The sequence below is a fragment of the Heloderma suspectum genome, chromosome 12, assembly GCF_057233095.1.
Source record: "Heloderma suspectum isolate Gila_16-S chromosome 12, 16-S_ref, whole genome shotgun sequence".
Lineage (NCBI taxonomy): Eukaryota > Metazoa > Chordata > Lepidosauria > Squamata > Helodermatidae > Heloderma > Heloderma suspectum.
In genome coordinates this window covers 35,004,161-35,031,668 of record NC_139469.1, presented here as the reverse complement: position 1 = coordinate 35,031,668, position 27,508 = coordinate 35,004,161, and the positions used below count along the sequence as shown (strand labels likewise).

General features: G+C 44.3%; 1 protein-coding gene across 12 annotated transcripts in view; it reads left to right on the top strand.

The window, feature by feature from the left end:
• Window positions 1–27,508, top strand: part of ARHGAP17 (Rho GTPase activating protein 17) — an 85,407-nt gene that overhangs the window by 21,602 nt on the left and 36,297 nt on the right. For 10 of the 12 annotated variants that reach the window (XM_084819061.1, XM_084819064.1, XM_084819059.1 and 7 more), the window contains 5 exons: window positions 17,199–17,238; window positions 22,747–22,851; window positions 24,107–24,183; window positions 26,759–26,870; window positions 27,029–27,105. In XM_084819061.1, coding sequence (XP_084675187.1) covers window positions 17,199–17,238; window positions 22,747–22,851; window positions 24,107–24,183; window positions 26,759–26,870; window positions 27,029–27,105 — 411 coding nt within the window. Of the gene's footprint in view, window positions 1–17,198; window positions 17,239–18,338; window positions 18,442–22,746; window positions 22,852–24,106; window positions 24,184–26,758; window positions 26,871–27,028; window positions 27,106–27,508 lie in introns of all 12 variants that reach the window. The other 2 variants (XM_084819068.1, XM_084819069.1) reach the window with 1 other exon arrangement.

The window sequence follows — 27,508 nt, the reverse complement described above, 5'->3', positions numbered from 1 at the left end:
CCAATACAATAAACATTTATATTTGAATGGAATTAACTGCATCTTTCTACATTCAGCTGGTAGGCCAGATGAGGGGACCAGTGGTGAGGCAAGCAAAAATTCTTGTTAGAATTAAAATCACAAAACTAGAACTGCCTTTAAAAGGCTTACCTGTTTGTGTGGTTTAAAAAGTTGTAGACATGAAAGCAGACTTGACTGTGTGGGTGGCTTAGAACCTTTGACAGTATCAAACCACAGCATCTCTGTTGCCGAACTCATCTGGGTGTGATTTTTCAGGGCTAGTACCTGATGCACCAACTCAAGCGTGCACCTAGAATTTAAAATAGAAATGACTTCATCTGCTAAAGATCCATTAGTGCTAAGCAATTCTGCAGGAAAGAGTTCACTGACACACACTCAGAATTTACAACATCAAGCATCACATTCTCTGTGTGTGATGGGTAGGCTGACTAGTCATACTGAGGAATGTTTCTGAACCCCAGAATGAGGTATTTGCCTGTGCAGGTACTGGTTTTGCAAGTTGTGCCCAGTGTGCTGTATTTTGCCTTAAGGCACATGTTTGATAAAAAGATCCTGGGGACTAGTGGTAGGTTGAGATGGCTATCTCTATCATGTCTTGCTTGTGGGGTTCCTCTGATCTAAGTGACCACAGCTGGAAACGAAGTCTGGGCTATCTGAACCTTTGTTCTGATCCAGCAAGGCTTTTCCTGCACTCTGTGCTACCAAAAACCACCTACCTAGGAGGTGATGGGATAGGGCTGTGGCCAGAATTATCGAGCTTTTAGCAAGCAAAGTTGCCCTTTTACTTCTATTTTATTTAAAGCATTTTTCTGCCAAAAAGTGTCTGAGCTTAGAGAGCAGTAAAAAAGCAAGCCATTTTCTGCCCTTAGGCATGCAATCTAAGAGACAGACATATAAAAATTAGATGGAGGAGGGAAAAAAGCAAGCCCAGGCACCAGTTCTTAAAGTTATAGTTCTTATAATGAACAGCAGCAATGGAAACAATTTTAGGTAGCCTGATGTAATGGCTGCTGCTAGGTGACCATTTGAGGGAATGCCAAAAGCAGCTGCACTCTCAGGAGAGTGAATGGAGTAGTACTCCTTCGCTCCCTTTGCTGAAGCCTGATAGAATCATAGAATAGTAGGGTTAGAAGGGGCCTACAAAGCCATCGAGTCCAACCCCCTGCTCAATGCAGGAATCGAAGTCAGATTCAAATCAGGTAGAATGGCCACTGATGTGGACTTGCTGAAATCCCCATTTACTGAAGTTTCAGATAAACTAGTCAAGCTGTCAAATGCATCTTCAGTTTGTCGGCAGCGTCTTCTCTGTACCCTTGACACTGTGAAATTCCCTTCTCAAAGTGCATTGGAATGAAACCAACAGGCCAGGTGTACAAAAAACTTTGGTCTTGGCCAGCAAGAGTCCTCGGGGAAGGTCTGGGAGCTGCATTGCAGCAGCTAAATTAGACTGCCAGTAGATTTTTTGGGAGAGAGTAGGATCTCTCATTCTGAATGATATTGGCAAGGGTTTCTTCCTTTCCCCTCCCTTCCTTTTCTGGAAATACTGCAGATCTCCTTAGTATTGTGTCTTAGTTTATCTCTTTCCATGTGTAAAGCTGATTACCCCACACAGTCTTTTTTGCTTCCTTACCTCAGTGCTATCCTCCTCCTGGAACTCAGCACCAGCTGCTAAAGAACCTTTGCAGTCCCAGACTCCACCCTTCACCCTGAGAATATATTCCTTCTAAATACCTCCCAGTCAATTCCACTTGCAGGGAGATTTTTCTAAAAAGAAACAGGAAGGTTTGCTTTGTAAATTACTGATATCCCAGTTGCCGGGGAACATGAATGGGAGGGTCCTATTGGTGGGCTAGATAGGCCTTTGGTCTGATCCAGCACAGTTATTCTTATGTTCTCTACACAACTGAGGGAAGGAGAATAAAGATTTGAAATTGCCCTCTGCCTTCTCCCTTTCAGTCAGTCAACTCTCCCATTCATGTTCCCCAGCATACTGCCTCTGATACTGAAGGTAATCTATTGCCATCATGACTAGTAGCTATTGATCTGCTTCCCCCTCCTTGTCTCTACCTCTTTAGCCTTTCTCCATTTCCCAGCCACACTTGCAACTATTTCTCTCACTCTCCATTCCACACCAGAAAGGGGTGGGTGGGGAGGAAGCACCCCCTTTGTCTTCTGAACTTTGATTAAGATCAAAGATTACTTTAGGAGAGAGAGAGAATATGACCCTGTTCAGATGTAATGGGGGCGTCCAGCAGCAAATCTTGAGTTAATTAACCCACGAATTATGGGGACACACCTGAGCCACTTCCTGTTTCCATTAACAACCCTTAAATGCTGCATTCCAGGGTTGTTTCTGTGACATCTGAACAGGGTCACATGGGGTTGTTCATGGGTTAAATAACCTGAAGTTAACCCATGGCTTATTAATTAACTCACCGGGCATTGCTGTTGCATCTGGACAGGGCCAGTGTCTCTTAGCCTTTTTAACCCTTGTTTTGAAAACGGATACTTGCTGCGCTGTGCTGGAGCTTTCCAGGGAAGTGGGGGCAACATTTAATTTTTAGCAAGAGACTTGCAGGGGATTCAGGCTTATGGAGAACACTGCCAACTGTGGTATTAGCCCATCTTGATCCTGCAAGAGGGGCAGGCTGCCTTTGTTGGTTGGAAAGGGAAAGGCACTCTGCATATGTATGCAGACACTCTTACCATATTCTTTCTGGCTAGTAGAAACAATGTTTGGCAACTAATCCAGAGCAGAATTTGTGCTTCTTGATTGGAACGATGAATTCCACCATACTTGTTTCTCAAGATACCAGGATTAAGAGGGTTTTATTCTTAAAGGCAGCCAAAAAATAATTTTAGATAAATAAATATCAGAGCATTGGTCTGTAATTGTCATAAACAGCCCCCAGACTGGGTGAGCTTTGAAGCAAGGAGGAGTTTTGTGTGCCAAATTATTTGTATTGTAGTAGTCTGAGGTGTAGTTAAAATAAAACACGAAGTCAGTAGGTTCTAGGTCTTGGGATACTTTCATGGGTTCCAATGTGGCTTGGAGGAGAAACCAGTGATCTTCTGCAGAAGGTTGATGTGCCTCATTCTTGGACTCAGCTGGAACCCGAACTCGTCCTGCACTGCTTGCATGCCGCAACTTCAGACAAAAAGCCTTACTCTTCCTTCCCCTTCAAATATTCTGGGCTTTCTGTTTCAGGACAGATTCCAGACACTCAGAAGTCTTGACGCTGGTACCTGGGAATCTTCAGAAATTGGATGTGGTTCCAAAGAATTTCAGAATATTTTCCCAGCCTTGGGGCTGCCTGCTTTCGTAGGAACACAGGAAGCTGCCTTATGCTCCAGTTAGCCCAGTATTGTTGGCACTGCCTGGCAGCGGCTCTCCAGGGATTCAGGCAGGAATTTTTCCAGCCTGGAAATGCTGAGAATTGAATTTAGGACTTTCCTCATGCAAAGCAGCTGCTCTACCACTGAGTCACAGTCCTCGCCCCCTTTATCTTTCCTCTCCTTCCAGAAGTCGTTCCATCTGCTATGTAAAGGGCCTTGATCCCAGAGAGGCACCAGTAGCACTGTTTCAGTGTGTTAATGTTGTTTGCCAGAATTTTTTGGAAGCCTTGACGTAGTAGCCATACATCCTCAATACCTATTCTCAAAAGAGAACATTGGTTATTGGGGAGATTATAAATGTAATAAAACAAATAAATAATGCAAGCATAACATTACTGCCTTTAGTTTTAAATCAGCTTTGCAAATAAGCCTACAAAACTTGGTAGCTTTGAAACTTGCTGGAGGGATGAAGAGCTTCATTTTGAGTTAGATCATCGGTCCACCTAACTCAGTATTGTCTATGCCGACTGGCTGCAGCTCTGCAGGGTTTCAACAAGGGTCTTACCTAGCACTACCTGGAAGGGTTGAGACAGGGATTAGGCATGGGATCTTCCACATGCAAAATATGTGCCCTGCTACTGAGCTATGGCCTTTCTAAGCTAAAAATAGCTCCAGGAAGCTTTTGAAGTGTTATATTTTAACACTTTAAAAAGGTAAAAGGTAAAGGTGCCCCCAACCAGTCGTGTCCGACTCTAGGGTGCGGTGCTCATCCCCGTTTCTAAGCCAAAGAGCCAGCGCTGTCTGAAGACGCTTCCGTGGTCATGTGGCCGGCATGACTGAACACCGAGGTGCACGGAACGCTGTCACCTTTCCCGCCGAGGCGGTACCTATTTATCTACTTGCAATTTCTTGCTTTCGAACTGCTAGGTTGGCAGAAGCTGGGACTGAAGACGGGAGCTCACTCCATCACGCAGCACTCGGGTCTCGAACTGCTGACCTGCCGACCTTCCGGTCTGCAGTTCAGCGTCTTAATAATTGTTAATTTTTAATCATTAACAGGTATATTAAATTTTAAAAGTTTAGTTTATTCAGACAATAATTACAAATTTACTGAGTTCACTTTTTAAAGGGTTCAGATATAATGATAATTTTATGAGCAAACCATGTTATACATCATACAAGTTTAGGAACATAAAGGTTGTTTTATGTTCCTCAAGCAATCATCCTCAACCTGGTGCCCTCCAGATGTTTTGGACTACAATGGCCGGTATTCCTGACCATTGGCCACCCTGCCTGAGGCAGATATGAGCTGAAGTCCAAAATATGTGGAGGGCACCAGGTTGGGGAAGGCTGTCCTAAAGCAACAAAGTGACTTTTGATCTGTACAGAGTGCTTAAAAATAAGTATTGCTTATTTTTCCATTTTCCCAAAATGTCCATTTTTTCTGGAAAAGAACAGGGGAAAAAACAGTTTTTTCCCCACGGCTTCAAAATTTCTGGAAATTTTACAGCTCTATGTGATAACAAGCATATGCATTACCTGATCTAGCTAACAAAGAAAAAAGTATTAGGCTAGAACGAACCAGGCAAAGCATTAGCTTTCTTTAGGACCTGGGAAACTTTGGTTCAGCTCTTTGCCGTGGAATTCAACTATAAACATTTTGGTGTAAGAACCTGCCCTACGTTGCTCTGTGAAGTGCTTTGTACACTTCTGATGTGATATAAATAGTAATATAATTTCACTGATGGCTGAAGACACATCACACTCCGTTGCTCATCTGTGACGTTGTAGTGACGGCAACCTGCTTCACTGTAATGATAGACAAAGATTGTAAAGCACGAAATGATATATAAATTACCACAATTTTGAACAAAACGCATGTAGGGTATGCAGTATTTAACAAGCAACAGTGTCATGTTGAGTGTTGTTTGCAGCTGCTCTTGGAATTAAAACAGTATCATGTGACTGGGTCACTTTAACTGGATTATTTCTTGCAGCTCAGCATTTCAGTATTGGGGGTCGTAATCCAGGCAGGGCTGGTGTCCAGCACTGAGCTGCATGATTCATGTGCTCTCCTTCCTGCCATAATTCTACAGGGTGTACACATTAGTGGTGCTCTTGTGTCTGTCCTGTTGCTAAGCAGTGTAAAAACAGACAGGAGCTCCCAGTGACGCAGAATGCTGGGACCAGATGAGCAAGCTGAAGCAAAGTGGAATTTCCTGGATGAGGTTCTCCAACCCTGGCAGGGGCCCTACTTAAAACAGAAGATGCACCAAAGGCTCCATTCCCAGTGCTTATCTTCGTATAAATGAAAGTTGATTGTATGCGAGGCCAATTCCTAGTCCCAGACGGTCTGATGCTTTCTGACTATATTTGTCTATATTTTATCATCAATGGAGACTGTCAGTTTTAAGTCAGAGTGTCTGGTATGTTGTCAGAATATAAAGGCAAACAAATGGCACATCACCTGTAAAGCCAATAACCCCTGGAGCTATAAAGAAACAGGTAGAGACATGTAACAGTTCTCTAGCCTCACTACAGCCTTGCTCCCAGGAGAAGCAAGGAGTGGGACCACCTCTGCTAAGTGTGTGTAGCCACAGCCAAAATAGGACTAAATGATCCTTCTTCATGTCTCTTTTGGGGCTATTACTACAGAGGATGCACTTCATAAGTTTTTAAAATAAGAATAGGAAATAAGACCTATTTAATATAAGAATACTTATAAGACCATGATAGCTTACAAGTATTCTGAAGAGGATCAGGGGGTCGGGAGGGGGCTTTCGCATCTTTAGAGCTGCATGCCCCTAACTACATCACTATAAAGTACCCAGGTTTGTGACTGGCAGCCCTCTAGAGACATATAGCAGTGTGTCTGCAAATAGTAACCCCTCACCTATGACTGAGAAATACAACTACGTTCCATATTGAAATGATTTGGCTGACATAAAAAACATTCAGATAATGATGTGAGTAAAGCAGTGGTCATATAGGCTGCCACTGAGCTGAGAGAACATGCGGATGTTGAATAAAATTTAGATAATCTTGAAGATCAGACAATAGAAGCTAACTGTCCAGGAGCTTTGCTGTACATGTAGCTACTGAGGTTGAGATAGAAATGTTAAGCCATGTTAATTTTATTTGCGGAAAACAGGGCTGATAATTTGTTTGCATTTTGCCAACCCCAGGGAAAGTACACAAATGGACCCTTAAAAAAAAATTAATCGGGTTTTTGGAGTTGAGCAAGTGTGCTCCAGCTGTCAAAACTATATAGGCTTGCCTTGCCTGGAGCCTTGTATTTTTGAGCTGTCCAACATACAAAGTAACTGGCAAGGCTAGACTGTGTATAGGCTGTTCTGACAGCTTTTAACAGGTGGAGAAAGAAGGTGTATATCACCCCCTTAGCAAGGTTATCCCCAGGGTTCAAAAGGTTTCCCTGAACCTTGGGGGTGCCCTGCTTCGAATCCCCACTTGTCCGGGTCCCCAGCAACACCTTTTCATAGAAAAGTGCACACACCCCTTTTGCGCTCCCACTTGCAGTAACCGCATCCAGTTTGACAGATGCGGTTACTGCAAGTGGGAGCGCAAAAGGGGGTGGCATGCCCTTTTCTATGAAAAAGAGTTGCTGAGGACTCAGGGAGGGGTGGCCTGTGAGGAGGGTACTCCCAAGGGTCAGGGCAACCCTTTAGATCCTTGGGATCTCTTTGCTAAGCGGGCAATGCTGAGCGCTCGTCCCCATCTTAACACCTGTTAAGCACTCAACAAGGAGATCTTATGCTGCCATTTTATCTTAGTTTTTAGTTTATGTATGGTTTTATAATTGTAAACTGCCCAATGGATTCTGCAGTTGGCAGTCCCTTAAAGCAAAAGAAATAACAAGGATATTTTATATGAAATAAATAACTTATGAGATGCTCTTAATTCCTAAGCCAACTCTGAAGCTATTTAAAATTGTAAGGAGTCCCAGTCTTCTTACCTTGCTGATTTGCCGAAATGCAGGGGGCTGATCCATAGCTGAGTGGTAGGAGGGGGCCAGCCCTGCACCCCCAGTTACAGGATGCACAGTCCAAATGCGAGCATCCCTAGGCAATGGCACCGGATATGGTCACCCAGACCTTATGACCAAAACTCCTGCAGTGAGGATTTCGTAATTTTAAGCAATAAACACCAGGCCTCACATTTTCTAAAGCTGCAGGTTTTGCTAGATTTCTAACATTTGCTGGAATGGGCCTCTTGAGTTGTGGAATATTTTGGCTTCTGCACTAAGCTGCATATTTTTCCATGTCTTCATATCCCACCCCCCCCTGCTGCCCCAGTCCTGGCAGCAAGTCCAGTCATTGTACTGTGGAAGGTGAGCAGGATGTGTTGGTAATGCAGTCTCTTCTCTGTTGGCTCACTGGAAAACTTACTTTCCCAAGGCTGGGAAAGCCTTTGAGTTGTTTTGAGGTAGAAAACATAATACTTCCTCTGCTAAAGAAAATCCAAGGCACAGAAATCCATGGTTTAGAATGTGGATTTTGCATATTCACTCCTCTTAAATGTCAGAGTTTTCCTGCTTTTCATCACCTTTAACCTTGAGTCAAGGTTTCTGTTTCCAGTTTGGCAGTGGAACTGAGTCATTGGCACTCTGGTTTGTGTCCTAATTTAATTCATGGTCTCTTCTGAAGTGTGTCAGGATCAGATTTTCTTTCTGTTTCCTTGTTGGCTATCAGTAACTAGTTTCCACCTTCTCTGTTCCTCTTGACCTACCTTTTTAGTTTATCAACAGTCACAGTAGTGCATGAGGCAGGACTTGGAGTTCCTTCTAACTAGAAAATTGCCTTTCCAGATGCTCTGTTATTTTTCCCATCACACCTCCAACCCTGTGTGAGAGAGCAGGGCCTTGCTAGAGGCCTCTGTGGGCTAGATGGGGCAACCTGATGGCTGAATTTGGCCTATGTCTAGTTTAGAGCAAGTTAGATTAACCTGACTTGCTCTGATCCAACTCTCATTTAGAATATTTTTGGATCACCCCTCAGCTCAGTGAGTACTTGAAAGTGATGTTGGACTCGATGGCCTTATAGGCCCCTTCCAACCCTACTATTCTATGATTCTGTGTACAAATAAAAACAATAAAATACATAAGCTACAAAAAGCTAAACCTTTTATACGATAAAACCAAGGGTGGAAGATGATGGTGATGATAGAGGGCAGCATTAACTGTTAAAAGCCCAGCAGAACAAGGTCTTCAGGTATTACTGCTCCCTATGATAGGTCAGCAGTTCGAGACCCGAGTGCTGCGTGACGAAGTGAGCTCCTGTCTTCAGTCCCAGCTTCTGCCAACCTAGCAGTTTGAAAGCAAGAAATTGCAAGTAGATAAATAGGTACCACCTCGGCAGGAAAGGTAACAGCGTTCCGTGCACCTTGGTGTTCAGTCATACCAGCCACATGGCCACGGAAGCGTCTTCGGACAGCGCTGGCTCTTCGGCTTAGAAACGGGGATGAGCACCGCACCCTAGAGTCGGACACAACTGGTTGGGGACACCTTTACCTTTTTATGATAGCTCTAGTTAAATATCATTAATCTACAAATTCTATTGGGATGGAAGTCTTGACATATGACAGTACTTAATGAATGGTATTTCCCCTGATGGCTTTTTGAATAGTGACAGCTCAGAACACCAACTTCTTTGGAACCTCGCTGTTGACCATAAAACCGAGTTTTGGGAGAAAGTGCAAGGACCATACGCTATTTCTCCCTTTTGAGCACTTGCAGAAGCTGAGTGGTGGTGCATGTAGTATGTATGCACAAAGCCCTAGGTTCACTCTGCACAGTCTCCTCTTAAAAAGATCTCTGATACCAGGGTCCTTGGAGAGAGATGCAGCCTGTCAGAATAGTCACCACTGGGCTAGGTGAATCCATCTTCCTACCCTCAGCACAGGATAGATTCATATGTTTGTTTCTGGTAACTTTGCTCCACCCCTTTTCCAGACGCTTGCTGTTCTTGTGGGGATCTGCCAATTCAGCAGCTGGTCTTTTCCTTACTAATGTAAGCCACTGGGCAGCCAAATCTTCATTTCTGCTGGGGAAAGCCAGCTCACATTTTGAGGAAGAACTCCGGTGTGCTTAGAGGATTCCTTTTCCCCTTTAGCCCTGCCATTAAATGTTGTAGCATGCCCTCTCCTTTATTGTTGCAAAATATGTCAGGAACTTCCTCAGTTTTAACAGCTTATCTGTTTCCCAAATGCATGCTATTAAGTTCTGTATTAATGACGCTTGCACAGTCCAGCCACTTGTAAGATGATGTGGAGGATGGCGGCTGCATGTTTCTTTGGTTATTCATACATTGGAGTTAGAGAATATTATCCTGTATTCTCATTGCAGTGAAACCTATACTCTACTCCTAAACATATATACTCAGGTAATCACCATGTGGTTTCAGAAGTAAGTGTGCTTGGGATTGTACCCTTCTTTTGCGATCCTAAGGATACTTAACTAGGGAGTAAATAAGTCCCACTGAGTTCAGTAAAGCTTCTAAATAAACACGTTTCGGTCTGTACTACTGTGGTACTAAATGCTTCATTGTGCTTCCTAAGACAGGAGATGACAAACATGCTAACTAGCCAAACAGGTTAAACTAAAGAAAGCGGCCAGCAAAACCCTTGTCTGAATCTGTGTTGATCATTTGCTAGTCTGCAAATCTGAGGCTGAACTGCCATTAAGATTACTGAGGGTGGAGATGGACAGTAGCTCTCATGCATATTGATGGGGGAGAGGATGAGAGTCTGAAGTCTCAATTTGCATGGCCATTTTGGGACACTACCAAGTGGGCACTCCTGCCTGAATTCATTATGAAATGGGTGTCCCAGTGCCTTGCCATCAATGTGGTTTAGCAGAAACCACATTGTCAGTGGGGTGCCTGAAAAAACGTGATTGCATTCAAGGAGCTCAGGATTTGTTGGCGCCTCCAGTTTGCTTCATTTAAGAAGGCCTTCTTGTCTCTCCTTGCTATTCTCTGGAACTCTGCATTCAGTTGATGCTTTCGAACTGTGGTGCTGGAGAAGACTCTTACGAGTCCCCTGGACTGCAAGGAGGACAGATCAGTCCATCCTAAAGGAAATCAACCCTGAGTGCTCATTGGAAGGACAGATCCTGAAGCTGAAGCTCAAATATTTTGGCCACCTAATGCGAAGAGAAAACTCTCTGGAAAAGACCCTGATGCTGGGAAAGACTGAAGGCAAAAGGAGAAGGGGACGGCAGAGGATGAGATGGCTAGATAGCATCACTGATGCAATGAATATGGACTTGAGCACACTCTGGGAGAGAGCGCAGGACAGGAAGGCCTGGCGTGCTATGGTCCATGGGGTCATGAAGAGTTGGACACGACTGAACGACTGAACAACAACCAGTTTGCTTGGCAGGATGATACACTGTTGAGTTTAGACGCAAGACCGAGATTTAAATCCATGCTGGACCACAGAGTTCACTTAGCAGCTCTCGGCAAGTGCTTCTCTCTCTCTTTCAGCTTCAAAGGGTAAATTGCGTCAATAAATAAATAAGAACTGCAGTGTACTTTGCACAGAAAACTGACACAGAAATGACATGGTTCATAAACTGTAACTGGTGGGTTCCAATTCGAAAATATATTGAAATGTGGATAAAATTGGGCCTTCAAATCACTTAAATCTATTTGCTCCATTCATGTGGGACTCACTTTTTAGGTGACTGCAAAGTGTTATCTGACCACTTTGTGCATACATGTGCACAAAAGGAGTGTGACCAGCAGGGATTATTTCCAATGTGGTGGCAGTGAACAACGAAGAAGAATTCATTCTGATTCATGGTTTTATCTGAGATATAGGCAGTAGTCGTAATGCAAGTACCAGATAATCCTATGGTTGAATTATTGCTAAACTTTTGAATTATTGCAAAGTTCATGCAGTTGTTGTCAGCTCCATAAACATGACCTTTTTTTTTTTAACTTAGCAGCCAAAGTAGTTGTTGTAGCTAACTGGCATTCCAAGTCTCTTTCAGGATCTCAGTGCTGAGCCAAAGTTTTATAGGGACTTTCTCTGTGGAAAATCTAATCCAAAGATAGTCCCTCTGGGGGAAAAGGGGGCACTGGACCTCTTAGTAATCTAGATTTCTAAAAGACTCTCAGTAGACATGCTATATTCCACTCTTTCTCTCTGAATTGAGAAGCTAGGATGGCTGTACTAGACTCCTATTTTAGTAATGTCTTGTAATTCAAAGACAACATTATAAGTTTTATTTTTGTTCTCCAATTGACCTTCTTTTGAGAGGCCTACTATTTATATAGCCCAACTTTGTACTGGGAGTCATAGAAAAATAATACATTGAAAAACAAATAACAACCCCCCCAGCCTGATTCCTGCCATGCCTCTTCCATAAAGTTGTATCTTCTCCGATCTCAACCCCTCACCAAGGAATTTAAGCAGCCATACACTAGCCAAAACAAACCACTTTGTATTGTTCCTGGATCTTAGCTCTTACTCTGTTGTTATTCTTCGTTTTGAGCTGTCACTACCTTCTTTAAATTATGGTCTTGTGGTCTGTCCTAGGGAAATCTTTGGTACTTTGTGTTATAAATGAAATATATAGGACTAAATAAGCTGCACAAAACTGTCACACAATGGCCAGCTGTTACACTGCTGAGTTTTATTGAAAAGGGGCAAAACTGTTTATCTGCTCTTGTAGAGTAGTTGTACTCACTGAGGTTTTATATACCCAGACTAGTAGAAGAAAATTATAATGTGTACATGTGGACACTGTAATTTTAAATAAAAGCCGTTTTTAAAATCACAAATTCTTATATTGCTTGCTCCCAGAAGATGCTCTCAGGTTGTTTGGAATCATTACGGGTAGCCAGGCCAAACCTGATCTTCTGTTTTTGTGATAATTTGACAATAACCCGAATTCAAAGAACATCGACTCGAGCTCTGTGAGCTAAAGGGACAGAATAATTATTTTTTCAAATCCCATATGCTTTATGGCAGACTGATTCTGAAGCTGAACATTTCTTCTGACTTGTAGTAGGGGTAGACCGATGTCGCGCTTACAGGAACTACTTTGTTTTTTATTGGAACCCATTGAGGTCCACCAAACTGTGGCTGAGGGCAGAGTAGTGGCTTGGGTGGGGCCAAGTTAGATGCAAAGAAAGGCTTCGTGTCTGGAGCCATTTGCCTGCTGTGCCCTGTGAACGCCGCACTTGGGTGACCTGCATATGTAAGATGAACCTCAGCGCCCCTCTCCTTAGGAATTTATTTATTTATTTATTGCATTTATATCCCGCCTTTTTTCCTCTTGCAAGGAACCCAAGGCGGCTTACATGAGCCTCCTCCCCTCCCTTTTATCCTCACAACAACAACCCTGTGAGGTAGGTTGGGCTGAGAGTCTGTGACTGGCCCAAAGTCACCCAGTGAGCTTCCATGGCCGAGTGGGGACTAGAACCCGGATCTCTGGGCTCCCAGTCCAACACTCTAGCCACTACGCCACACTGGCTCTCCAAGTATTGGAGAACCAAGTGTGGACCAAGTATTGCCCCTACTCCTTGTGAACACTTCAAAATAAAGCAAAGCAGCCTGTATAGCCAGAGTACGTATACTGTGCTCCACATCCATTCTTTTTCTTTCCCACTAACTTGCAGACAGGGCTCGCCAGATGTTTTTGCAGGCATTTTTTTTACACCCGATTCACTTTCCCCAGTTTTATTAGCACATGCAATAGAATGAAGTAACAAGGTGCTTCTGAGCACACCTGGTCGTTCCGCACAAAAATCCACTCCTGGTTCCCCCCCAGCTTTCCTTGTTTCAGCAATGTCAGATGGGGTGGTGTTGCTGTTGTTGAACAATTGGGAGCCTGAAAGCCTTGTCAACTCCCATATTTCATTCCTTACTGTGATCTGTCTTGGCAGGACACTCAGAATGAAACTAAAGCAGAATTGGAGAGAAGTTCGAAAGCAATTTGGTTTATGTTATGCGGGGGTCAGGGTCAGCCTTTTTTAGAATGTTAACATGTCACCGAGCTGACACAGGCAACCAGTATTAGGAGGCCAAAGGAGGAAAAGGCTGCTTGAACATAGTCAGGGAGCATTCTGACCAGGCGGTTTGGAAGCATTGGCCTGGCTGTGGTTTTAAACATTTCTCTCTCATTGGGAGGGGTGATATGGCTGGAAATGAGAAGGATCACAATCATAGTTCATGGGGTCTATGAAATCTGCCAGTTTGCAGGGAAGTTATGAAGCCTTTGAATAAATAACTCTGGCTGGCAGCTGCCTGGTAAGCTCATGGAAAAATGCTTTTAAAACCTACTGCCAAAGATTCCCTCAGACCAGGTAGAATTTCTCATCAGCATAATGAAAATGTGTTCCAGTTCTGGGGTGTTGCAGGTAACACTTCTTTACTAGGTCTCTGTATCTGATCCTTTAAAGGTTCCCACCCTTTCTCCTGACTATATATTTTTATTCTTATTTATGACAGTTTTATCCTACCCTTCCTTTATAGAGCTCAGGGTGGCATACATTCTCACCCCTGCCTTTTTCATCCTCATAACAACTCTGTAAGGTAGGCTAGGCTGAGAGAGAGAGGCTCAGGAACACCCAGTCAGCTTCATGTGTGAGTAGGGAATTCTCCCAGGTCCTAATCTGGCATCCTGACACCACCACCACACTGGTGCTATGAGCTGAGCCAAGGATTTCATTTGCCATGAGAATCAGCATTTCCCTGGTGTTTCCCTCCCCCAGCCATATCATTTAGTAGAACGGACTGCATAATTTGTCCATTGTTACTGGGACTGTTCCCTGTGTCTCTGTTCACATGTGCACACAAACCCGCATCTGGATACATGTGTGCACACCATCAACACAGACCACCTTGTATTGTTCCTGGATCTTAGCTCTGGCTTTGTATGCCTCTACAAAGGATCCTGTTAATTAGTGTCCTTTGCACACACGTATACAGATGCAGGGTTGCGTGAATCTGCCATATGCACTACACTAAAGTATGCTGGCAAAGATTCACTGTACAAGTTTTATTTTTTTTACAAATGTTTGCAGAAAGAAAACAATTGCTCAGTACCTCACCCCTTAGCACTGGGCTGGCAGACATTTCCTAATAAGACGAAGGTGAGGAGTTACGTTTCGTCAGCTAGGGAGTGAGGAGGGTGCAAGGGCAATGGCGAGGCGGTCTTTGGAGGCCTTGTGTTTCATTGTCCCAGAATGGATAGATTTTCAGAGCAATATCAGGAGAAAAAGGAAACAGGTATATTTACCTGTTTCAGAGGAAGGGGAAAAGCAATCAGTTGTCCACAATCTCTTGTAAGCTTAAGCTTGCAGAATTCAGATGCAAAATAGACCTCAGAAATGGAAGGCAATGAAGCAATGCCTCTCCGGGGTCACTAACATCAGGAAAATAAGAAACACGGATAGAGAGAAGAGAGGGAAGCTAGCTTAAGCATTGGAGGCACCTGACTCAAGACCCCCGCAAAGCTCCAGCACAATGCCTTCTGCTCTTAGCTTGGCCACACAATGATTAAACCACTGAGCCTGGATCCAAAGTCTTTAACAGCCGTGCCTCTTTCTCCCACTGCGAGACAAGGGCTCCCCTTGTGGCCCCAATATTGTGGTCATATGAAGCCTTCCAAAGGTGGCCCCAAGCAGCGGGCCAAGTTCCCAGCTAGACCGCTGAAATGGGTACAAGTTAAAGGCAGCAGTGGTGATTCACAGGGTGAGAAGCTCTGTCTTAGGTATTCAAGGCAGCAGATCTATCGGACACAGAAGATAGCAAGGGCAGCACAAGCAAAAGAGGAATGGTCTGGAACTCAAAAGTGGGTTCAGCCCTAGAATGAGGGATATTGCTAGATCATGGGGTGCAGACAGCATAACAGGAGAATCATGGGGCAGCACAACAGAGCATCTGTATGGCCAGGTACACAGTAACTGGGTTCAGACAACATGGTAACACTCAAAGGTTGAATGTGGGCTGTTGTTGAACCATGGTTTGTTGTGGAAACATGGGTTATCGTGTTATCTGAATTCAGCCATGCCAACAAACCATGGTTTGTTAACCACAAACAACCCCACAAAGAGAATCCTTGGTTTGTGGCTGGGTTGTGAACTGTGCATTGTTTGTAGTTAACAAACCCTGGTTTGCTAGTGGGGCTGGGTTCAGATAACATGATAACCCATGGTTCAGTAACAACCCACAGTTCAACAACAGCCCACATTCAACCCTTGAATGTGGATTATCATGTTGTCTGAGCCCAGCCATTGAGATCTTGGACTCAAGGGCAGTTATAGGGTGCAAGCAAAGAGCACAAAGGAGGCAACAACTTTAGGCATAATTGAGCTGAGGTAAAACAAGGGAAACAATGACTTTGTTCACATGACACGACAACTCACAGTGGTTTTCACCTTATTTGTTTTGGGGTGGCTTGTCATGACGTCCGAACCTAGCATGGTTTCCTCAGCATAGTTTGTTAACCATGCACAAGCCAGCCTGAGAACCAATGGCTTGTTGTTGGGTTGTTCAGTGTGGCTTGGTTTCAAAGTGGCTTGTGTGTATTCGTGATTCTCTTACCTCTGGGTAAATGACCCCCCCATTCAGGACCAAGGTGATTTGGGAGGGGGGATTTTGAGCTTTCCCCCTCCTGTTCTCATTCCAAAATCCCCCCATGGGGGGGGTTGTTTTTTTTTAAAAAGAGCGCCTCTTTGTTTTTCTTTTTTAACCCATTCCCCCAGTGTGTGGAGGGAGTATTTTGCTGAGGACGCTTCATGATTATAGAATACTTCCTGCCAGGGCATTAGATTGACCACTTCAAGTTGCCCATGTGAATTGCTTGAAGTCTGGGGGTGGCTTGATGGTCAGGAAGGCATGTGCATTTTCCAGCGTTGCCATAGTTTGCCTACTCCCATGAGGGCAACTGCTGATCACTCGGGCAGTGGAGAAGACACGGAGTTCATGGAGTCCCATTGGGTGAGGTGCTGACGGCTTGCCCCATAGGACTCTGTTGCCCCTGGCTGCCTCGTGCTTTAGGGCAACCTTTCTGGAACAAATTGGATACTTTAAACAAGGTGCCGGGTGAAGCTCCAAAATACAACATACACTGGTACAAAAGGCATCATGGCTGAGCTTCTCAATAACACCATATAATTAGCTTCCCTGTGCCCCCTTGCAGCTGCCAGTATTGTGAACTGAGGGATAAGGAAACACCCCTCTGAGCATCTGCACCCCCATCTCCTTCCTGACATCACTGTGCCGGATGCTTGCTACAGCAGCTGCTGGTGACCCAGCTGTATCCAGTTTGCTTAAGCTTCTGTACAGGGCATGCATATGTGTGCTATATGCATATGCTATTATCAGAAGACAAAGTGGCCAGGACTGGAGGCAGGGTCAGATGGGCCACCTCACAAGTTGATCAGTGCTTTCACACAGGAGAGTAGTTTGCAATGGCCATGCATACGGAGGCATACGGAGGCATACAAGAGCAGGGCTGCATTTTGACGCCTACAGGTACAGCCACTCCACAGCAAGTCACATTGCCTGGTATGGATTAGTGTGTCTTCAGCCTGGCAGTGTGAGGAATTGCTCCCTGGCTGACCTGTAGGGCTAAACAGGCGGTAGAAGACTGGGACTCCATAGTGATCTGCTGGCTGCTTGGGGCATGTTATCAGCTGTGTTTTGGTGGGAGCATCAACTGCAGCTGTGACCACTGCAGACAGCACTAAGGTGCGGTAAGTAGCTCTAAGAAGGGGAGCTGCTCGTTCTAGATACAAAAGCAAGTTTGTGCCATCCTGCTTTAATCTCTGCACAAATCATTTCAATACCTTTTTTTTCTCCCTCAACAGAGCTGAGAAAACGGAAGTCCTCAGTGATGATCTGCTGCAGGTACTTTAATTAATTAATGGCTGTGTCTTACTTTCTGTGCTAATGCTGCTAAGGTTTTGGTGGCTGCTGCTTCTCATGGGAAAGCTGCGGTATAGCTTCAGGCAAGAGAGAAGAGACTGCACAGCAGTTTGCACACCAGCTGAAAGGGAGTTTGAACAGGGGCAGCATGGTTGAAAGCAAAATGAAATGACTGTTTTCAAAGTCACGGTGCTTACTGGAAAATCATGGTTGTGGTGCGTGGTTATAGCAAAGCCTATCCCTGCTCCACTTTTTTTTTTTTTTTAAGATCTCTGCAAATTGTGTAGATTGAATAAATGAGAATATGTTGTTTTACAAGATTTGTCTGGCTAAACAGGAAAGAAGGGAGGAAGCCTGCAGGTGCACTTAGCCCAACACATTTTGAATGGAAATCCTTCTCCATGGTCACTCTTAAGCACAACCACAACTCTGTTGCAGATTGATTCAAGTTGGTTAGGCCTAAGGGTGCCCTGAAGAAGTCTTCTTAAATATACTTTTGCACACTGCAGGGCTTCCTCTCTTCTTTTCCTGCCTTTGGTGCCTTTTACATTTTCCTCTTCCTAAACAGAGCAGGGACAATGAGCTATGCAGAGCATTCCTGACCCCTGCCCTGCCCTGCTCTGGCAGATGAGTCATCATTCAGCATTGCTGTATATTTGAAGGTTCTCCCAGCCATGAAGGATATATGGTTGGACAAAAGAGAAGAAGTGTGAGCCAAGATCTGCATATTCTGAAATCTTGTCTCAAGAGTGGGTTTCAGCATCAGAGTGGGATGGAGGGACAGTGTTTTTTTATTGATTGGGAAATGAATGAAAGCAATTAAACACCATTTACTATTTCTGTTATTTTAACTGTAATGTACTTAATAGTGCACATCTGTGGCTTTTTGTTTGGGAAAAAAGGACTGGGAGCTGTTTCTCAGGAGGGCAACTTGGGAAGCTCGGGATTAGGCCCTGGCCCAATGACTTGTCCTTGCTCTGTGTTTCTAGAGCTCTATTCGCTTTCCAGGCTTGGGACTCAGAAATTTACTTTATAGATTCTGGATATAAAGCTATTATCACTGATTTCTTTTTATATTCCAGCTTTCTTTCATGTGACTAAACAGGATTATGGTTTTTCTGAATCAGAGGGGTGGGGAAAATAAGCAGACTTGAAAGCACTCCTGTGAAAATATCTGCAGCAAAGGTTTTAAAAATATGTCTTTGGCTGTTGTGTTTTGTTGCCTTGGTGACTATATGAAATATTGGGGGGGGGGGGTAGGGGCGGAGAGAAGCCAGAAATTCTTCTAGCCAATTCTTGGCAAACCATTTTTGCAAGCATGGCTTTCCCAGGCACAAATACTTGTCCTGTTATCCCCAAAGAGAATTGCTTACTCATTTGCTTGCTTTGTTTTGATGTTGAACAGAATCCTTCTGAATGTGGTTTGTGTACATCTCTTTATGTGAAGTTCCATGTGTTTTCACCATGTGGCAGAAATATTTCTGGACTTTGGAATATGCTTCTTTAGACATAATCCTTTCCGAAGTCAGAGAAGTGGGGTTCTGACAGAAGGAAAGGTTCTATATGTTGCTGTAGACACAATTAACAAGCTGGACAAATTAACTGTGAAGGAGAGACCTTGGGAATATACAGAAACGTTTAAGATGAGCAGTTTACTGATCCAGGAGGGATGGCATTACAAAGAGTCTGGATGAACTTCTTGCCCTTGAATTCACCACCTTTTGACATACAGAACTGCATATTTTTCTTTTCACAGATTTGTGAAGCAATATGCAAAAGCACAACACGTGAAAATAGCTGTACAAATATATAAAAACTATAAAATAAAAGCAGACATTCAGCAGCAAGGGGGGGCATACTTGTAAAGTTTTAACATCATGCTTAAAGTTCATAGATGTTGTGGTCTAATAGGCCTTCCTAGGGCAGCTGTTCCACAATAGCAGTGCTACTACAGAGAAGGCCCTGACCCAGGCACCACTAGAACTTGCATTTCAAAAAGAAAGAAAGCAGCTCAGAGCAAGGTCTCCCTGGAAGATATCAGGGGTCAGCGCACATTCTTACTTTTTATCACAACGTTCTTTGAATCACAAACACTTTTTTAAAAAAAATTAAAAACACAATAAAAATAGTAAATGTTAAAAACACACAAATTGAATTTAAGCACAAGTTTGCATGGAGATTTTCTGGAATGTGAAATTTGGTCATTTGAATGAGTTGCTGGAGGGGCAACAGCCAGTTTTTATGGGGAGAATTGAAAAGGTTATTTTTATTTCTGTATTTTCGGGTTACCCCTCTCAAAGCAGCTCACAACATATGGGCCAGTTCGCACAGTCAGGAACTGGCAGCATGGCTTAATTAAGCTTACAGTGTGTGTTGGCCACCATTGTGAATGAACAAGCCCAAGCAGGCTGTCGCCGCAGCTTATCATGTTGTGCGAACCTGGGCAGGGTGGTTTGTTCCCTTGGTCAACAAGCCACTCCGGAACTCAAGAACAGCCCTTGGGCTCTGGGTGGCTTGTTAAATACCAAACATAAATATCAGTTAAGCAATTTGGAATAAATAAGTCTTCAAAGCCCGTTTAAAATACATCCATTTAGGGTGTATTTAGGGGTGGTTGAGAAGCCACCGAGAATGGATGTGCTTTTCTAGAGTTGCATCCTGAAACTGAAAAGGCCCTGTCTCTAGAGCAGGGGTGGGCAACTTTAGGGAGTCTGAGGGCCCCCCCCCCCCTTGGCCATGCTGCCCGGGGTGTTGCGCACTCTGCAGGGCACCTGCAAAAATAATTGCTACTTTGGTGGCAAACCACTACAGTGTGCTGCAAGGGTTAAATTTCACTGGTGCTGAAGCTAAATTTGACCCTTTTAGTGCCTCTTAATGTGAAAGCCAGCTTTAAAATTAAAAAAGCCAATGTCTGTTTATTTTTGGTTACCCCTGCAGGTTCCCCGCCCCCGCTCTAGAGTCTGCCAATCTCACACTTCTTGAATTTGAGCTTACAGGCAGGAACTCCAATTATCTTGAAGCCCAGGCAGCTGAAGTTAAGATCTGTGAAGCTGGAGAACTGATGCTCAAATCAGTCAAGAGGGGCCAAAACAGCATGTAGTCTTACTCTGGATTTGTGGATTTGTGCCTACATTGAACAATTTGGGCTTTTAAAAAAAGCAAGAAAAAAGAAGTCCTCCTTTGTCCCTTAAATATCAGGTGGTTGTGTGGAAGAATGAGCTGTATTAACCAGACAAAAGGTCAAGTGTTCTCATTTTTATAGTTTTGTTCAATTGAAAATTGCCTTTTGGCCAGAAAAAAAAGTCTGGGCCAGAATAGTTCCAGCCTTCTGATGAAAAACTCACTATGTTCCAATCTGTTCACCAGATGTGTAAGCTTACCAAGATAGAAGCAGTGAACTGTAGATCCTGTTTGTAACCAATCTTGCAACACAGGGCCCATTATGCATATCACAACATGCATAATGTGTGTGTGGGGGGGGGATCCCCAGCTGCATGCACAGTTCTGTTTCACTGGTCATAGTCAGTTTCTTTAGGACAGAGCAGAGAGGCCCTGCAACCCTATGCAACATTGTTTTCCCCCGCCTCTTTTTTTGCAAGCACTTGGCACTTCACTCCCTCCGGAGGAAGGACGTGCCAGGATTCCCTGCATACAACAGCTGACAGGCATAGGGGAATCCCAGAAATGTCACCATTGCCCAAGAGGCACACTTACTTTTTTATTTGTGTGTGTGTGTGTATCCATCCATATCCATCCATCCCACCTCTCAACCTTAGTTGAGGGAGCACACAACAGCATTTAAAAATCAATACAAGAAATAAAAAGAAAGTAGAAATAACAACACTAAAATAGTCCTACCCAGAGGCCTGACTTACTGGACAAAGGGGGAAGATGGGACATCCCAGGAGACTTGGGTTATCCCGCAATTGCCTGTCTTTTGTTCTGCAAACTGATTAAGAAAATATATGCATGTCCTATCTGAGTGGAGGGCTGACGTGTGCCTCCGGTCATAATCCACAAACACTGGACAGTCTCCTCCCCTAGCACAGGCTGTTACCAGCAGCTGCCCTGTGGAAAAAAAATGAGAGGGAGAAACAAAGACAAGCAGACGAAATGGCTGGTCCCTGGTGCTGCTCCAGCTGGACTGGGTTTTGTTTAAGTCTGTGACTTTAAATTTTCTTAATGCTGTGAGCTGCTTTAAGGACTTCAGTTGAAGAGCAGGATACAAATCCACAAAATAAATAAAAGTTGGGAAAACACTTGTTTACGATCATTTTTGAAACATCTAGTTTGCTTAGCAGGTTTGTATGGGATCTTTTTCATAGCGTGAGCAAGAGCAGTCTGATGTATAGTGTATTCTGTGTTGGGTGCTTCAGGTTAAAAAATGCCTATACTTTTTAGTCTCCAATGCAGCCTTTGCACAATGCTTTTCTAGAGCAACTGTGGGCAGCGTTTGAAAACCGGGGTGGGGGGGCAGTTAAAATCTGGCCAGAGTGTCACCCTGCTGTGTGTTGAACAAAATTGACCTGTTAAGTGGCAAAAATGTGACAATTACACTTGGCGTTGTATTGTATGCTAGAACAGCTGCCAAAATGAGGTCCAGTTTTGTAAAAGCAAATATAATTAGTCATCAAAGAGTTGCAGACCTATTACCCAGAACTTGGTTGGGCTGAGGAATGGTCAGCCAATGCAGTTGTGCAAGGCTTACGTCTTCTTTTTTTGATTAGCATTTTAAAAGACTCGAGGATTCCTATCTATTACATGCCTCCTACAGTTGAAACTTCTTAAGCTTTTTTGGCTGGCTTTGTTCAAACAGAAACCATTCCAGAAGCCCTCCTTTTAACCTTCATGATTCATCAAAACACAGATAAACCACATTCTTTTGATGTTTTACGTGGAGGTTCCCAGCACAACTTGACAGACTTCTTTTCACTCTCAGACATTTAACTAAGAATCTTTGACAGAAAGGATCTCTGCTGCTTCTCAAGTATGCATTGCAAGCAGCTACCATGACTTAAGTGCTTCCGGATGAGGCTTTTATCTCACCATTTCCCTGCCTCATTCACTGAGTGTCATGGTCCAGATGATGTTGTTGTCTTCCACTTGTAACCCTCCTGTGTTTTCCCACCACTTCTTCCATCTTCTTTTCTTACCAAAGAAAATCCCTTAAGGAGGGAAAGATGGAACAGCTCTACAATGCTTTTTGTGCTAGCAGCTATCAATCACATATTCTTGAATACTTTTAACCCACATTTTCTGTCCGCTCACGGCAACTAACAGTAACCATTTTTAAAACAAAAAAACAAAAACAAAAGTGTGAAGGGTCTCCTGGAGGGAGATTAAGCACAGGTTTCTTCAGCGTGGGCTGGGGAGAGGGATGTAATGCCAGCAATTGCTAGGTGCAAAAGTAGCAGGAAGATGGCTGGCCAACATCAAGTGCCTAATCTGCATTTCCCTTTCTCTCCCCATCCCTGTCTGTTCTCTGGCTAGATTGAGCGGCGCCTTGACAATGTGAGGTCCGTGTGCCATAATTCCTGCAAGCGGCTAGCTGGGTGTTTGCATGGGCAGTATGGGACAGATGCGGAAAAGAGACATGTGAGTACTGGTCCGTTCCAAGATCCTTGCCCTTCAGTATTCTTCCTCTGGGTCGGTATTTCCAGCCCAAGGTCCTCCTGTGCCAATGAGCTGCTGTTCCTCTTCCAAGCTTATTTCAAAGTGCTGCCACGCAGCTATAGCTCCAGTTGGGATAGTAAGGGATGCTTGGCCCGTATTGGTAAGATTTCCTGTGTTCCTTTAGCCAGGACCCTCCTGCTGTCATGCTATGCTCTCCTGTTGTTTTTGTATGTATCGTGATCTAGATTTCGATCCTGATCTATAGGCACGGCTCTGGGTGCCTGACACAGATCATTCCCCCTCATGCTTCTTTAATGGAGCTTCCCTCTGTTCTGCAGCCCCACACATGCCAGGCGCCCGTTCTTGGTGACTGTTGCTGTGGAGTCTATGCTGGAGGGGGCAGGGTCTAGCACTGCACTTGGTGGCTGCTCTCAGGGATAGGAGGCTGCTTCTGGTGTGTGTCTTCCCTTCTCTGCTCCCTTCAGGGAGGTCAAAATGCACTCTGTTATTCAGGTGAGTCTGGTTTCAGGCCCTCCACAGTCCAGAGGTGCAGGGTGGCTCAGCCCTCACCAGTCTCCTTCCAGTCTGCATGACTGGCTTCCTGCAGAGTGCATTTGGGCTTTTAGAAAGACACCCACTTAACACCAATCCCTCTTTTCCATGATAGGAAACTTACCCCAAATCCCTCCCTTTCCTCTGAAAGGCAGGAGGCCAGTTTGAACAGATTTACAAACAAGCATATTTACCATGAGATGAGAAAAAAGAGGAGCTGCTTTGTACATCCACTGGAGGAAGACTGACTTATTTCTTCGCTTACTTAGACGCAAGCCTTAGGCTCCAAGCTACTTCATCCAAAGGTGCTACCACTCATAGGTTCCATCCTCACAATTTCTAGAAAAGGTTGGACTCTTCAGCCATAGTCTCATGAAGTGACCAGCCAGGAAGGCTGTGTGACTCTGTCTGGTAGGCATATTGGTACATCCACTTGTCAAGCCTGAGCCCTCCCAGGATCACTCATCTTAAATCCTTTTGCAGTAGCTATGTTTGATCACCAAGCCTCTCCTTCCTTTCCCTCGGCCTGCCATCACTATTGTCGCCTCATTTTTCCCTGATGCATAGGACTGCTGATGCCCAGCCCATGTTTCTTAACCTCCAGGGAGGAATGGCACAGGATAGGTAAACTGCACTGAGTGATGGTGAGTTGCGTGTCCTAAGCTGGATTTTGTTTCTATTGCAGAAAAAGCTCCCCATCACTGTTTTTGCTCAGAATATGCAAGAAGGTGCTCTGCAGCTAAGTGATGAAACTTTACTGGGGTAAGGATTGTATTCTTATTTTTTCCTAAACTGATAATGGGCATTTGCCATTTAGAGTCTTGTAAATGGCCCTGCAGTATGCAAGTGGTCAGTGTTCCAATTTAGCTGCTGGCTGATATAAGCCAGCCTGCATGAAGCCTTAATGTTGGGGTGATTCTCTTGCTCCGGTATGCTTGTAGCATCTTTGTCATAGTCTGAGACTTTAAAAAAAAAACCACTTAACTAACTTCTTTATAAATACAGAGCTCACACATTGCTAAATACAATATTTAGACAGAACAGTCATTAAGTTATTTTTTAAACTGCTGTAGCATTTTGCAGGAGATTTTGTCGATTGACACAGTAGAGGAGAAAGCTGTATTCATTATGAGATCCCATATTGTAGGAGACACTTGAACAACTAATTGCACAAAAGAAAATGTACATATAGGATGGGATTCAAAGAACTAGGCGGGTAGTTTTTTTCTTTTATCTTTTCTTTTCCAAACAGCAGCCAACTCTTCCCCAACAAACTGCAAACTATTTTTGAATCCGAGGGGGCTTTTGAAAACAGCTTGTGATATGGCATAGGGGTATCTCCTGTCTGATGGGGAAAAAAGTAAAAAAACCCTCTGGACATTCCCAAAATGTTGGGCAGTCCTAAATCGGCTCTTTGGATACTGGTCATAATTTCCAAAATTAAGCTCGAATACCTTAAAATTGTTTGCTAAATTTGTAACCCAATTGCCTTTCCACCAAATTATGCCCAATGTATTTTAGTTGTTTGTTTTAAAACTTGTATACAGTCCATGATTAGAAAAAACTTTTGGTTGCCTTTATCAAAATAGTCGACTTCCAAAATAATGGGTGTGGTCACATATAACCAGTGAACAGTTTCACACACTAGAGAAATGCACCAATTCTGCAGAAATAAAAAGAATAATCCAAGTGAGAGGAGGTCTAATGAACTGCTGCTGAATTTTTTTTTAATCTACACAAACTAAAACACATATCCCTATTGTAAACTGCCCTGGAAATTTTTACATGAAGGATACTATGAATATGTGATAAATTAACGTAATACCATCCCTCCTGCTTGAGATTCAGATGAAGGCTGTATTGACACTTTGGAACGGATGCTGCTGCTGATTTGACAGCAGAGCAATAGGATTTCTTGTTAAGCCAAGCTGAATTGAACCCGTGCGTAGGCCTTTCAGATATGACCTTAATGTCCCAGAGAGAAAAAGCCTTCCTAGCAAAGACCTCTGAGGAATCTGCTGGAGTCTGAATCCTCACCTCACCTCTGTCCTGTCCATCTAGGCCAGGGCTGCACAACCTTTTCAGCCCTGCAGGTCGCATCCAGTGTTTGCACGCTAGTGGAGCATGTAGCTTCTCTGCTGCCATTAGCCGGGTGGAGAACCTTTTTCTATTCAGAAGGAAGCAGGACTGAATTACTCAGCAGCGCTTTCTAACAGTGCCACAAATACCATCCCTCTACATGTCTTGTCAGAAGGAACCATGAGCAACATGTCTGCTCTGTAGTAAGCAGGGCAAACCTCAACAGAGCTGAATCACTCAGCAGCTTCGTTCCCAGCCCTTTCCCTGGCAGGGAATAGCTCTTTCTCTGGTCAGCAGCTGATCAAACGTAAGAGCTTTTTCCTGCCGGGACAGGGGGTGGGGCCCGGGGAAGAAGCTGCTGGGCAGATCAGCTGGGCTGTGTGGGAAGCAGTGGGTGGGGTGCCACTGACTTTGCAGGCCACACCATGAGTGGCTGCAAGTCACCATTTGTGCACCCCTGAACTAGGACAGGATCCAAAGAGCTTCTTTAAGCATACCCAAGAAGTTGTGTGTGCCTGGTGGAATTCTTTATTTTACTTGTTTTCTTTGCACTGTGGCTCTGCATGTTATATTGGAAACTACTTTTAAACTCCATGATTCAAAGGTGATATTTCCACATGGTGTAGAGGCTCCTTTTTCAGAAACAGCAGTCCAGTGGCCCCTTGTGTGGTTCTTTGCATGACTAAAAGTCATCCGCATTGTAGGGAACGTGAACCGTGTGCGAGCAGTGCAGAAGTAAAGCTTGCCCTTCTGACAAACACCCACAGAAATGCCTAATACTCCTTGTTTTGTGTGATTGCAGCTCAGCTGTAGGGATGCCTAGAAAAGCTTCCTTTGGAATATCTGGGGTCACTGCTGGACAAAACGTTTCAGCTACTCTTCTAGTGATGCCAGACAAACTGGGAGTAGACTGGGCAAAAGAGAGCCAGCATGATTAGCATGTTGGCCTAGGATTGGGAGACCAAGGTTCAAATCCCTGCTCAGCTGTGAAACTCACTGGATGACCTTGGGCAGTCACTCTCTCTCAGCCTCATCGTGGTTGTGAGGATAAAATGGGTGGAGATGAGGGGACAGAGAGAACCATGTATGTCTCCTTGAGCTCTTTGGAGGGAAGGCAGGCTATAAGTGTAATAAAATTAATGAAGTACAGGCAGATTGTCCCCTCCATTTAAATAGAGGCACTCCCTTTCTCCCTCCCTTCCAATGTTTTTGGATGCTTGGACACCTGAGATAGAGCAAGTATATTATTTGTTTTAAGGAAAATGCTGGACACTTGCGGTGAAGCAGAGAATAAGCTTGCAATGGAACTCTCTCACCATGAGGTGCAAGTTGAGAAGGATATTTTAGAACCACTGAACCAACTGACAGAGGTAAGTTGCTTCAGCCTGCCTCAGCTGACAACAGTACCCGCTTGCCCGTTGCTCCGGAGACGAAGCAGTAGGTGAAGCTCGTGCTGTGCCTTTCAGATAACATAGCTGCCTGCATGGCCATTTTTCAAAGGTCTGCTTCCTGCCCTCTCTGCTTTCAGATGGAAATCCCCAACATTCAGAAACAGAGGAAGCAGCTTGCAAAGCTGGTGTTGGACTGGGATTCCGCAAGAGCCAGGTAAAGCACACGCTGTCCTGTTCCTACTTGAGTACAGGAGATACGAGACTCCCATCATTGCATTGTTGCAGTAGGAGCCGTTCCAGTCCCAGGAGCTGTTCAGAACCTAGCTCTTCAGGTGATCTTCAGGCACACCCAGCCACTCAACCTTTCCAACCTGCCCACCAACTTTGGAGAAGCAGCTATCATCCTTGTCTTATTGCTTTCCTCTGCTGCTCGTGGCGTCTCCCAGTCCTGGCCCCCATGCACATGTGTGTGCCTTGTGCATTGTCATAAGAGAGTGTAATTGGGAGGAAGGGGTGTTGGTAGATGCACAAGTCATGTACTGCTCCTTGGAGCAACAGGCCAAGCAGTGAGTGCTCCTGTCCCACAATGTAACACGCTGCCTTAAAAGCCAATGTTT